At 57.7% G+C, this 12013-nt stretch overlaps 4 protein-coding genes and 1 non-coding gene across 5 annotated transcripts; 2 read left to right on the top strand and 3 right to left on the bottom strand.

The window, feature by feature from the left end:
* Positions 1–823: 823 nt before the first annotated feature.
* Positions 824–1732, top strand: COL26b_011434 (uncharacterized protein; the record flags this gene model as incomplete). The annotated part of the gene is made up of 2 exons (XM_053184101.1): positions 824–1594; positions 1649–1732. The coding sequence occupies 2 exons, from the start codon at positions 824–826 to the stop codon at positions 1730–1732; spliced, it is 855 nt and encodes a 284-aa protein (XP_053031951.1).
* A 286-nt stretch (positions 1733–2018) lies between these two features.
* On the bottom strand, positions 2019–3010 carry COL26b_011433 (uncharacterized protein; the record flags this gene model as incomplete). The annotated part of the gene is made up of 2 exons (XM_053184100.1): positions 2019–2287; positions 2347–3010. The coding sequence occupies 2 exons, from the start codon at positions 3008–3010 to the stop codon at positions 2019–2021; spliced, it is 933 nt and encodes a 310-aa protein (XP_053031950.1).
* Positions 3011–4303: 1293 nt separating this feature from the next.
* Positions 4304–5662, top strand: COL26b_011432 (uncharacterized protein; the record flags this gene model as incomplete). Its single annotated transcript, XM_053184099.1, has 4 exons — positions 4304–4595; positions 4696–4795; positions 4936–5119; positions 5186–5662. 4 exons carry the CDS (start codon positions 4304–4306, stop codon positions 5660–5662), a joined length of 1053 nt encoding a protein of 350 aa, XP_053031949.1.
* A 597-nt stretch (positions 5663–6259) lies between these two features.
* COL26b_011431 lies at positions 6260–6367 on the bottom strand. The gene has a single exon. It is a non-coding gene; the product is annotated as a tRNA-Arg (tRNA).
* A 3443-nt stretch (positions 6368–9810) lies between these two features.
* COL26b_011430 (uncharacterized protein) lies at positions 9811–11385 on the bottom strand (the record flags this gene model as incomplete). The annotated part of the gene is made up of 1 exon (XM_053184098.1): positions 9811–11385. The coding sequence occupies one exon, from the start codon at positions 11383–11385 to the stop codon at positions 9811–9813; it is 1575 nt and encodes a 524-aa protein (XP_053031948.1).
* Positions 11386–12013: the final 628 nt, after the last annotated feature.

Genomic DNA, 12013 nt, shown 5'->3' with positions numbered 1-12013 from the left:
CGTGGCCGAGCCCTCGGCGCAACAAACAAGGGAAACATATTACGACATATAGGTCTCCCACCATCAGTCGGCGTCGATGAGCTGTCCTCGCGGCAGCGCGCCGCTGGCTCGGCCGCGTGCTTCCTTATTCTCGTGGGGTCCGAAGAAGGGGCCAGCAGCGTGTGTCCATCTGATGTTGCATGGACCTTTGTGCAACCCCAGAACCGGGTGCCCAGAGAGAGATGGGGCCAAGGATATATGAGCCAGACTGCCATCCGCCCTTCCTTTCGAATCAGCATCGCTGCTGAAGATTGGATGGATCTCCTGAGACTCGGGGGAGGGGGGTCTGTTGTCAACTTGGAAAAGGAAAGACGAGTGTCTTTCCTCATCCCCCGAGCATTTAGGCACCTTGCAGCTGCGGTCTGGACTTGGTCCTGCAGGTGTTGTTCCAGCAAACTGTTCCGTCGCAAGGGCCGAAGCTGCCCTTGGCCGGCACGGCATCTTCTTTTCTATGCCGGAGGCTATCCCTCGATATGGGGTGCTCTCAATATGGGGTTGTTGTATATAACAGTCGAGTCCCATGATGACCGCTGTCATCCTGTTCTCATGAGCACTCCTTCAACCCACCACCGCGCTTGGCCCCGCGACTGTCCTCACCATCGTGATCTTGCTTTCCAAGACATGTCATTCTCTTCACGATAGACTCGTTTCATTCCCTCTTTTAAAAAGCCTCTTGGTCTCTCACTGTCCTTTTCTGTTTCTTGAAGTCCATCGTAAACACATTCCTTCCTACACAAAGGCTCGCAAGCAAACACACATTCCTTACCGAAGTCCTGTACCAAACATGCGTCTCCACCACCTCCTCCTCCTCCTCCCGGCCGCCCTCGTCGCGGCCTGGGACGCCCCCTCCTACTCCGGCTTCACCCGCATCTGGCAAGACAACTTCGCTGGCGCCGCCGGCGCCGCCATCAACGCCGCCAACTGGAACATCATCACCAACCTGCGCGTCAACAACGAGCTGCAGGACTACACCACCTCGCGCGCCAACCTGCAGCTCTCGGGCGGCAGCACCGTGCAGATCGTGCCGTGGCGCGACGCCTCCGCCTCCAACGGCTGGACCTCCGCGCGCATCGAGTCCAGGTACACCTTCACGCCCGCCGCGGGCCGCCTGACGCTCGCCGAGGGTTATATCCGCTTCGGCGACAACGCGATTGCGAACAAGAAGGGCATGTGGCCCGCCTTCTGGATGCTCGGCGACGCGATCCGCAACGGCGTCGGGTGGCCGCGCTGCGGCGAGCTGGATATCCTCGAGACGGTGAACGGCGCGCTGACGGGGTACGGGACGGTGCACTGCGATGTCAACCCCGGCGGCGCGTGCAACGAGCCCAACGGTATTGGGGCGGCGACGGGGATCCCGGACCAGGGGTGGCATACGTGGCGGGTGCAGATCGACCGGAGGTCTAACTATTGGCAGACGGAGAGCATTACGTGGTTCCGCGACGGGGTGCAGTTTCACCAGATTACCGGCGCGCGGATCGGGAGCGAGGCGATTTGGAATACGCTTGCGCGCGCGCCGCTGTTTTTCATCTTGAATGTTGCTGTGGGAGGCAACTGGGTGAGTTGTCCTTGAACGATACGCTACGAGAGGAAGTTTTGCTAACTGCTACAGCCCGGTAACCCCGACGGCAACACCTTGGGTGGTTACGGAAGCATGATGGAGACCGCTTACGTGGCCGTCTACCAGTCGAACTAGGGGGGATGATGGTCACGTCACTATCTTTGAAGATATCACTCTGGATATTGTCAAGTTGCTGCTCCTGCAACTACGTCGGTCGCTGTACATATGTCATCAACATATTTAGATACCCCTTGTCAATGTTGCTTACAAATTGCACTCTTTGAATAACACCTCCATATGCACACAACTCATTTTCAGTATAAGCGGATATATGCTGGTATTCTTATTGAATTATGTTCTCATTGTTTTGTCATGTTCTTTACTCATACGGGGCTGAACTTCATGCTGTTCTTCCAAATCTTTACTTTCTAAAGGCACCCTCCCTCGGCGACAAATCGTCATAAAATACCAAACATCTGACCTCAATACTCTGCCGGCCCTTGGCATCAGCAGGCGTCGCAGGATCCTCAAAAGCAGTATGCGGCGTCAACCCCGCAATGCCGTGTCTGCCTCCCGGCAGGCCCTGGCTCCTTGAGTCGAAGCACTTGATGAACATGGCCTCGTCGGGCGTCATATCCTTCATGTAGTACAGCTTGTGGTTGTCATTCGGCGCAATAGCATACGTCTCGCCTGCCGTCAAAGTGTCAGCACATCCTCATCAACCTCTCACAAAACCGGACAAAACTCACCCTTAACCTCATACCCCTCAATCGACTTCGCCAGCGTCTCATCCGGCAAAACCTCCTTCCCGCGATCATCGTCATCCCCATCCGTCCTCTTCGGATACAACAAGTCCACCGCAACCAAGTCCTCCGGCACCGTCGTCCGCCAATCAATCACCGCCAGCGGGAAATCCGTCGCCGGGTGCCCGATCGGCCGCCACACATTAATAATCTGGTACCGCCCCTTCAGCAGCTCCTCGGCCTCCGCCGCGTCCTCGACGTGCCGGCGCACGCGCACCTCGGCCGCGCGCGGCGTCTGGTCGACGTGCACCTGCTGCACCGGCTGGCGCGGGCTCGACTTCTCGCGGCGGCGCACCGTGTGGTCGAAGATGACCACCTTCTTCACGCCCGGCAGCTTCGCGCGCAGCAGCGCCTCGACCTCGGCGTAGTAGCCCTCGCGCACGGCCTTCTCGTCCGTGAAGGCCTTCTCGGCGGCGGGCGCGTGGTAGACGGCGAAGCCCGAGACGTCGGTGCCGAAGGTGGAGGCGCCCGCGTCGCGGATGTTGGTCACGGAGCGCCGGCGCTCGGTGCGGCTGAAGGAGGTCACGTCCGTGTCGACCTTGGTCCAGGGCTTGCTGTTGTCGCCGGCGAGGGTCGCCGGGTCGACGTAGCGGAAGACGCCGGTGGTCATGGCTGCGATGTGCTGGTGGCGGGGTTGCGTTGTGGTGTGGGTGAGGCGGGGAAGTATGCGTCTTGTCAGTTGGGGTGCTCGTCGGAGGGAGGATCGTGCTCATAATACGGCTTCACAGCACAGCAGAGGAGAGGTCTCGGGTAAAGCCGACGTCAGGATGCAATGATGCCAATGGCGGTATCTGCAGAAGAGCTGTGCGGGGTGAAGAAGGCCGCCCCCCTTTTTAAAACAGATCGGAGTGCGGGCCGGGAGTGAGTGACACCACCCTTTCGTGATTGCATCACCGTTAACCAGTGAAGAGGGGCATTAGTCAGGCGGTGCTGTATTTCTAAGCCTTTTTTCCCTTCGGCTGGCTTCGGCGGACCCACTTCCGGGGCCGGCTGCAAATGCGGGCGTGATTTGAAATGGAAATCGCCGGCGGGGCCCCGCCGTGCTCTTTGGACGCCGATTTTTCTCCCGGTCGCGTGATCGGGGTGGGACGACGCCCTGAGGCGCCGGGTGACATTCCCGCGATTTTGTAAATCTGGATCACCATCATATCGGGATCCATATCCCGTTCTCAGTTGCTTATTTGATGCCGCGACATGTATTCCGTCAAAGCGGTCCTGTCGACAGCCAGGCACTGAATGAAGAGTCGGCCAGCCCGCGCTGAATATTCAATTGCCCGTCATCAATGCCCGTTGCGCGGCGGAGGCGGCTGAACGGAAGACGCTCGCTTGGTGCAGCAGCAACGCCACATGAGCCACATCTGTGCCCAGCTGCTCGTGGTCCAAGGTTCTGGGCTTATGAGTGAGTGAGCATAGGTGAGCAAAAAAGAAGAAAATTGATCAAGTTCAGCGAGGCATCGTCGCGATACGTGTAAGCGCCGCGCAAACCGGCTTCCACCTCTGAACAACCGAGCGTCGTTCGGCCGTCGTATTGCCTCGCTTCGGCGCCGTTTTGTCGTATCCTCTCGCTCTTAGGGTATCGGCAATCGATTGTGGACAACGGGCAACCGCAACCGCAAGCGCAGCCATGTTTCTTCGCGTTGAGCGGATTCGCCCGGGTCGCCCGCCATGACGTTGACAATCAAAGCTCTCCCCTGCCCAAACAAAAGCACCTACCACCACGTCCTGCCTGCCTTAACTCACCTTTTTACCCCGCGATCCACGGAAAATCACATCACATACAACCCAGGTGCAACTTCAACAGTCTCACTTCACAGAAAGACAGAGAGCAGTATAGGCTTGGAAATTCACTACAGAAAGGCAGGCAGTTTCCATTTTCCCACGGGGCCGAACCGCAACCAGAACGATGGCTCCCCTCCCGAAAACGATGAAGGCCATCCAGCTCAAGAGCTTCAACGCGCCGTATGCCGTCTCCCGCGTGCCCGTCCCGCGACCGGAGCCCCACCAGCTCCTCATCCGCGTCCGCGCCGCCGGCTTCTGCCACACGGACTGCATGGTCAACGAGGGCGCCTTCGATTCCCCGCTGCCCGTCATCGGGTCCCACGAGCCCGCCGGCGTCGTCATCGAGGTCGGCGCCGAGGTGCAGGGCTTCAAGGAGGGTGACTGCGTGGGGTGCATCAACTTTGAGGGTGCTTGTGGTGAGTGAGAGAGAGAGAGAGAGAGAGACAGCCCGTCGTCATGACCACACTCACTTCGCCGATCAATGCAAGACCGCCAACGCTGACTTTTGTCTTAAAGGGAAATGCCCCGACTGCAAGGCCGGGAGGCCGGTCTACTGCGACAACATGCTCATGAAGGGGATCACCACTGACGGTGCCTGGGCGGAGTACATGGTTGCGTACGCACAAACCATTCCTCAGCAGCCCCCCCCCCTCTCCTGTCCTCCTCTATTCTCTTTTCCATTCTCCTTTCCCCCATTGCTCGAGACTGCTGACTGGCGGCATCACACACACACAAACATACTGACAATCTATCCAGAGACTGGCGCTTCACCGTCAAGATACCCTATGCCATGTCCTACCCGGTGGCCGCCTGCCTCATGTGCGCCGGCATAAGCATCTACGGCGGCATCAAGCGCGCCGCCGTCCCGCCCGGCGGCTCCATCGGCATCGTCGGCATCGGCGGGCTGGGCCACATCGGGACGCAGCTCGCCAAGGCCATGGTCCGCACCCACGCCTCTCTCACACACACACTCTCTCTCTCTTTTGTCAACTAACCGCGTCCCCAGGGCTACAAAGTCGTCGCCATCGACGTGAAGCAGTCCGCGCTGGACCTCGCCGCCTCGTACCCCCTGAAACCAGACCTCGCCATCCTCGCAACCACGCCCGCCTCCGACGCCGTCTCGCAAATCGCGCAGGCCGTGGGCGGCGCGTACCCGGGCCTCGACGCCACGGTGCTCGCGACCGACGCGCCGGCGGCGTTCACCTTCGCCGCCGCGGTGACGCGGAAGCACGGCACGCTGGTGCTGCTGGGCCAGCCGGACGCGGGCATCACCATGTCGTACAAGGACGTCATCTTCCGCGACCTGACGCTCGTGGGCTCGCTGGTCGCGAGCAGGGAGGACACGGAGGAGCTGCTGGGGCTGGTGGCGGAGCACGGGGTCGAGGTGAAGATGAAGGAGTGGCGGATCGAGCAGGCGGAGGAGATGAGGCAGGAGTACCTCGGGGGCAAGGGGGAGGGGAAGAATGTGGTTGTGTTTGGGTGAGGGTGCGGTCATGACGAGCAGGTGGTGAGAGCAAGGCTCCGGTCCAGGCGTGTGCTTGCAGGTTTAAAGAAGAGACAGGACTTCAAGACAGAGAGGAAGTCTCGTCGGTGTACTGAAGCAGTGCAATGAACACAGGAGATGTGACAACAAGAGACCACTTAAGCTGTCCCCGTTTGACCTGAGGTTTGAACAAGGCTAAAAGGCGACAGCGTTTACTTGTCTTGTACATAGTTCGAGCTGAAACCGCTATAAAATGTTATAGAATGACGCTGGCAATCGGGGTGTCTACCTCATTATTGAATTGGACCAGATATCGAAGATTTCTCGGTGTAAGCGACGCCAGACAGCTGATCAATGGGGTGAGTGAAGCCAGCATATCAAGTTACAAAAACACTAGAAACGACGCTCTCTCGTTAGAGACTTGTAAGCTCACAAACGGGTTCACAACTCAGACGTAAAGCCAGACCGTAGATCCCCACACCCGAACGAACTGTTAACAACAAGAAAGTTGCTAAGCCTTTGTTTGCAAGCCCACACGACTCGATGAAGATTTCGAGTCAAAATCTATAACAGAAATTACAACACGCAAAAGAGAACTGACCAGCGCGGGGCTCGAACCCGCAGCCTTCAGATGAACAACTGATCCGCTTCACTGCGCATGAAGCTGATTAGAAGTCTGACGCGCTACCATTGCGCCAGCCGGCCGTGTTTGTTGGGTGTCCTGGGACGATCCCGATGAGACCCATCTCCGGTGGTGGAGATCGTTGCTGCCGGACCTCAGATGTGGTTCTATGTAGGTTCGCTCTTCTGATGATTCTGTTTGCTTTTTTTTTCCTGCAGTCTGTGTGTGTGTGTGTGTGTGTGTGTGCTGTTTGCCCCAGAAGCCTTTGTCGACGGTGGATCTTCTGACTCACCGTACCCATCGAAGAATCCACCAGGATACAGTACCTTTTTTCGTGTGTTACCAAGAAGTGGGATTGTATGTGGATTCCCACAACCAACTTTGCAGATGTTGCGCCGCCCCTCCTGACGTAACGATCGAGATGGTGGCCCATCGCCGGGGACCAGAAACCTCTCTGTTAATCTGCAACTTGCTCAACTTATTTTGCGTTTCGCTCTCTCCGTTTTCGTGGGCACGCCGAGCGTTTGTCCTTTCCCTCGCCGTCATCTTCGCTGATTGCGTTTGCATCTTACAAGGCACAGAAATCCTTGGCAAATTGAGATCCGTGACGCTGAGACTGAGAGAAGGACGCCCCGGCGAAGATCCCATCGGAAAGTATGAACCGATCCAATGCGGACATTTGACGAGACGGCACCAAGTGGGCACGGTTCGATCGATTTCATCAATCAACGAAGAAAGAGCACCGCCGGTGGGGGGAGGGAAGAAAAATTCTTTAGCAAAATTTCGCATTTCCCCGGACGGTAGGTTTAAAGTGCTTGCCTGCGGTCTGCCTGGCGCAGGGGAAACGGAAGCAAAGGGGACCTGGAGCGGAGCCTCCGTTCCGTTTTAAACTGCGAGAAAGGCCTCTCGAGCTTGAGTCAAAAGAAGAAGGACAACCCAGCAAAGACTCCATTTCATCAAAAAAAAAAAAAAAAAAAAAAAAAGGAAAGAAGGAAAAGTAGAATACTTCTTCACAACGGAGCTCCACCACGATAGTATTGCATCATCAAACGCAGCCCGCTCCAAGCCGGTCGTGGTTCGTTTCGCTCGCTCGCTCGCCGTCGCGGTACCAACGCCGGCGCACCGCTTCTAACAAGTACCTACCTTACCTTAGGTAAGGCACACTGGGTAAGGTGGGTTTCGGAAGGTCTCCCCGGCACGCCTCCCGTCGCATCCTCTCACGTAATGAAAAAACGCCTTCAGGTCCTCCTTGAACCTTCCGCCGCCGTCACCGCCGCCTGCCCGGCGCATGTGCTGAGTCTCGAGAAAACACGCGGTGGTCGCGGCCGGCTCCGATTTGTCACAGGGCGCATACCTTCTCGGCCTTCTGGCATGACTTCGGCCTGACTTTTGTGACTCGACGGAAGTTCACGATGCTTTGCTTTCCCTGGCGGGCGCCGCCCCGCCTCCAAAACATCCGACACCCAACTCAACTCAACCCCCGACGACGCACCCCTCCTCCCGGAATGCCACCCGATGCCTGCGTGCGGCCTTGCGGCCTGGTGCTGGGAGGCACACTCACACCGGCCCGGTGCGCCGGTTACAGCGTCTGCACCTGCCGCCGGCCTTTGCCCATCCCTTTCCAACGTCCCACAGCAGACACACCGCGCGAAAACGTGCCCGGCGGCGTACCGTCGGCGTACAGTCGGCGTACCGTCGGCTGGCCGAAGACGAGGCCGCACCCACCCCGCCAATTGAAGCTTACACCGCGCCATCGTGAACGCATCCCGCGAGGCAGCAATGGCGCAATCCATCCCCCAAAGCCAAAGCCAAAGCCAAGCGGGTGCAGCTGCCTCATCTGGGCGCAACGTTTTCGTTTTCTCTCTGCCTGGTTTTCATCTACCACACACAGAGGTAAATGTTCCCAAGTCTCGGCGCTCAATTCCCGCCTAAACTTACTTAACCTATTAATGCATGGATTTCCATTCTCGAAACTGCAACTACCCGCGACATCTTCCAAGCCGTGACATGACGAAGCTCCACCGCCAAAACATTCTCACGCCCACCGAGCTGTGACCTCCCGTTCATCCACAAACGTTCCAGACCACACTGCCAAGTTCCCAGTAGTCAGCGCTACCTTCTTGTCTTCAACCGCAAACCCGCCTCTGCCACTCAGAACCGCGGCCCGAGAGACTCGTACTACAGAAAAGGCTAACCGCCGTCTCGGAGCAAACCTCCAAACAGAAAATCCAAAACGTAATCCACCGCCACAGTCATCGTGACGATTCGATGCCAAGTACCCCTTACCTTTAACCCATTGTGTGCTTGAGCAGGAAAAAAAAAAGCTCAGGCCAAGGGGCGACAACACCTAACCGCGCCAGCGCTCCCAAGCCTTAAAGTGCTTGCCGCTGCGTTCTAGAACCCTACCCAGTTTCCATCAAGTAACAATTTCATAAGATCAACCCCTCCCCTCCGAACTCTCTCACTCCCTTGACACCTCAACCGCCAACCCAGCCCAACCATCACCGTCGTCTCATGCAGCACCCGTAGCCGTTCCCGCTAGCCGTCCCTCTTTCCCGCTGGCTGGCACTCTCAATGCAAACACACCAGACAACGTGGACAATGCGTCCTTTTGAGCCGCACAGCAGGGGACTAGGCAGGCAGGCTAGAACTCGCCGCCCATGTCCCAGGGAAGGGTTCATCCCCGATTCGCGCGCGCGCTCTTTTCACATGTCATCCCACTTGACTCAAGGAGGGGCAACGTCTTTCGCATGTTTGAATTTTTTTTTGTCTTCGGGGTCTGCTGTTTCGATGAGCGGGCGTTGTTGTAGTTGTCTCGTTGCCAATGAATCGCAGCACGCTCATCCATCGCGATGAAGCGCAAAAAGTAAAAAAAGGTGCCTAGGTATCCGAAAAGTCTCCACATAGGCTTTGTAACTGCACTTGTCCGCCTTTGTAACACTCTAAGTTGCTGCTTGCGTTGCGCACTCTGTGTCTGTCGTAATTACTTGCGCAACTTGCGGAATTCAATCATCATAGTTTACAAGCGTGTATTCACTGGTTTCATGAGTCCGTAGTCATAGTTGAGAATGGTGATGTAATTACTATATCTATATTTCGCTGTTGGAAAAGCAAGAGAAAACATCAGAGTGGCTGCTGAGAAGCCGATTCGGGGAAGTATTCTTCGCCCGCCCCATCACAACCGAAACTAACAACGCCTTGCAATGCTTCAAATCATCTCTTTCTCTTCCACTGGTCCTTTCACCGTGATTCTTCAAATATAACAAAAAATAGTCCACAATATTTCTCTCCAAAAGTAACCAACAAATATCGACAGTAAACTGAAGGTGTAAATGGCGCCCGGTCGTTGTCCGAGGGGTATAATGTGCGTAAAATCCAAAAGAATAAATGGTTTCCAAATCAAATAACTTTTTGTTTTCCTTTCCCAGTTTCGCTGTCCCAAATAGTTTTCCACCTCTTAATACATTATGCTTTCCTCCACTCTATAAAAACAAGATTTCATGTCGCATTCGTAGATTGGTGGGTGTCATGATGTAGATCCGTTGACGGACCCCTCGGTGCTGTGCGTCTGCCCGTCCAGAGACTCGAGGCTCTCGTACTCCACGGGCGGGACCTCCGCGCCGCCGTGGCCCAGCTGCCGCTGCAGCTCCTCGGGGTACGCGGGCGGCGAGGGCGGCACGTCCTGGTAGACGGGCGGCGCCTCGTTGTCCCAGCTCACGCCGAGGCCGGGGCACTCGGTGAGCATGACGTGGTAGTGCATGCGCAGGATGCGGCCGGTGCCGGTCTGCGTCGCGAGGTGCGGCTTGCCGATGGGCGCCCACTCCTTGGAGACGACCATCTCGATCATGAGGGCGTGCGAGACCTCGGTGCCGTCGTGGGACTTTGCGTCGCACGCGTAGCGCGGGCCGTGGGAGTGCTTGCTGCTGCTGCCGGCGATGACGCCGTAGTCGAACTCGAACTCGACGTGGCCGTCGGTCGAGGTGTAGTCGCTCTTCCAGCCGTCGTGCATGTACTTCTCGCCGAGGACGCGGGTCTCGGTGCGGGGCGCGCCCTTCTGCTGCGTCGGCGGCGTGGTGGCGGTGCCGGCGGGGGTGTGCTTGTCGCAGGCGGGCGCGACGGTCTTGATGGTCTCCTCGAGCTTCCAGGTGACCTTCTTGAGCTTCCAGAACTCGACCGTCTTGTTGGTCTGGTTGGCGGTGGTGAGGCCGTCGAGGCGGAAGGAGACGTTGTGGGTGCCGGCGGGGTGGATGACCTGGTTGTAGTGGGCGCTGGCCTTGATGTTGGTCGGGGGGAAGACGCGGACGGAGTGGTGGGGGAACTCGGGCTGGGTGAGGGAGCGCTTGACGTCAAAGTTCTGCTCGAACTTGATGGGGTGGTTGGCCTGAGAAGAGCCGCTCTTGGGGAGGACGGCCTCGGCCTTGAACTCGTAGGTGATGGAGGTGAGCGGGGTGTCCATGGAGGCGGGGAGGTGGCCCTCGAGCAGGATGGAGAAGGGGAAGGGGTGGACGCCCTTCTTCAGCGTCGTGGGGTGGGCGAGGAAGGTCCAGCGCTTGAGCTCGGTGTACTGGTTCTGGCACTCGTTGCAGTGGTTGGTGAAGGGGCGCTTGTGGTGGACGTGGATGTTGAGGCGGGCCTCGAAGGCCTCGACCTCGAGGTGCTCGTCCTTGACGTCGAGGAACATCTGGCCCGAGACGAGGGCGCCGGTGGAGGACTCGGCATCGCCGAAGAAGACGATGGGCGGGCTCTCGATCTTCCAGTCCAGCTTTGCGTGCGGGTTCTCGTGGGAGTCCTTGGCGGAGCGGCCGAACGGCAGCGAGATGCGGTGGTGGTGGTGCTTCTTCTCCTTGAGGTGCTCGACGGCGGGGGGCTCTGCGGCGAACATCTTGTTGTAGGGGATGTGCTCGCCGTCATCGGAGGAGTAGGAGGAGTGGCGGTCGAGCGGTAGCCTGCGCAGCAAGCCCTGGTCCTGCACGTTTGTTGTGCTGTGGTGTTGTTGTGTCGATGACTGGTGGCGGATGGTCTTTGTCTTGAGGTTTGCAATTGCAGAAACACTGAAGTTCTCAGTGGAATTGCGCAGGAAATTGGCGACTCGGTGGGGCATGGTTATGGTTGTTGGAAAGGGTTTCCCCGGATTGCCTATTTGGCCGTTTAGGTGGTGCTGGATCTGGCTGTAGTTCGGTTCGATGCGGCTTCCAGGGCGCTTCTATTTAATTCTTGGCCGGGCCTAAGATGGGTATTGGAACCACCGACTCAAGAAGAAAAAAGAAAAAAACCGAGAGTGACGACCAGGGGGGGGGGGGGGGGGCGGTGGTGTCTGGGACGATGATGTGGTGTGACGTTGGGCGCAGGGCCCGTCGCCGGAGTAGGGCTCCCAGGCTCAGGGAGCGGACAAGGGAACAAGAGAGAGAAAAAATAGACGATTCGCCGGATCCCGAAGGACGGGCGAGGGAGACGCGGGCGCCTGGGCGCAGTAAGCTCGGTGGAGGAGGTACCTTGCGCTTTTCGTGAGTCGAAATAAGGCGAAGGGCCGCCCGGTACGGCTAGGGCGGTGAGTAAGGCGAGTGTGTAAGTGGAAGAGGCAATAAACCAAACACACACAGGTGATGACCTGAGATGGATATTGCGGGATACGGGCAGGTAATGGAGAAAAAGAGGAGCCTGCAATGCAAGGAGGGACGCGAGGTCGAGGTCTGCTGATGTTCGTTTCTGCTGGTCTTGTCTCCTTGACC

This window comes from Colletotrichum chrysophilum, assembly GCF_026319265.1.
Source record: "Colletotrichum chrysophilum strain AFK26 chromosome Unknown scaffold_140, whole genome shotgun sequence".
NCBI lineage: Eukaryota > Fungi > Ascomycota > Sordariomycetes > Glomerellales > Glomerellaceae > Colletotrichum > Colletotrichum chrysophilum.
The sequence above is the reverse complement of the archived record's forward strand: the minus strand, read 5'-3'. Positions and strand labels throughout refer to the sequence as shown.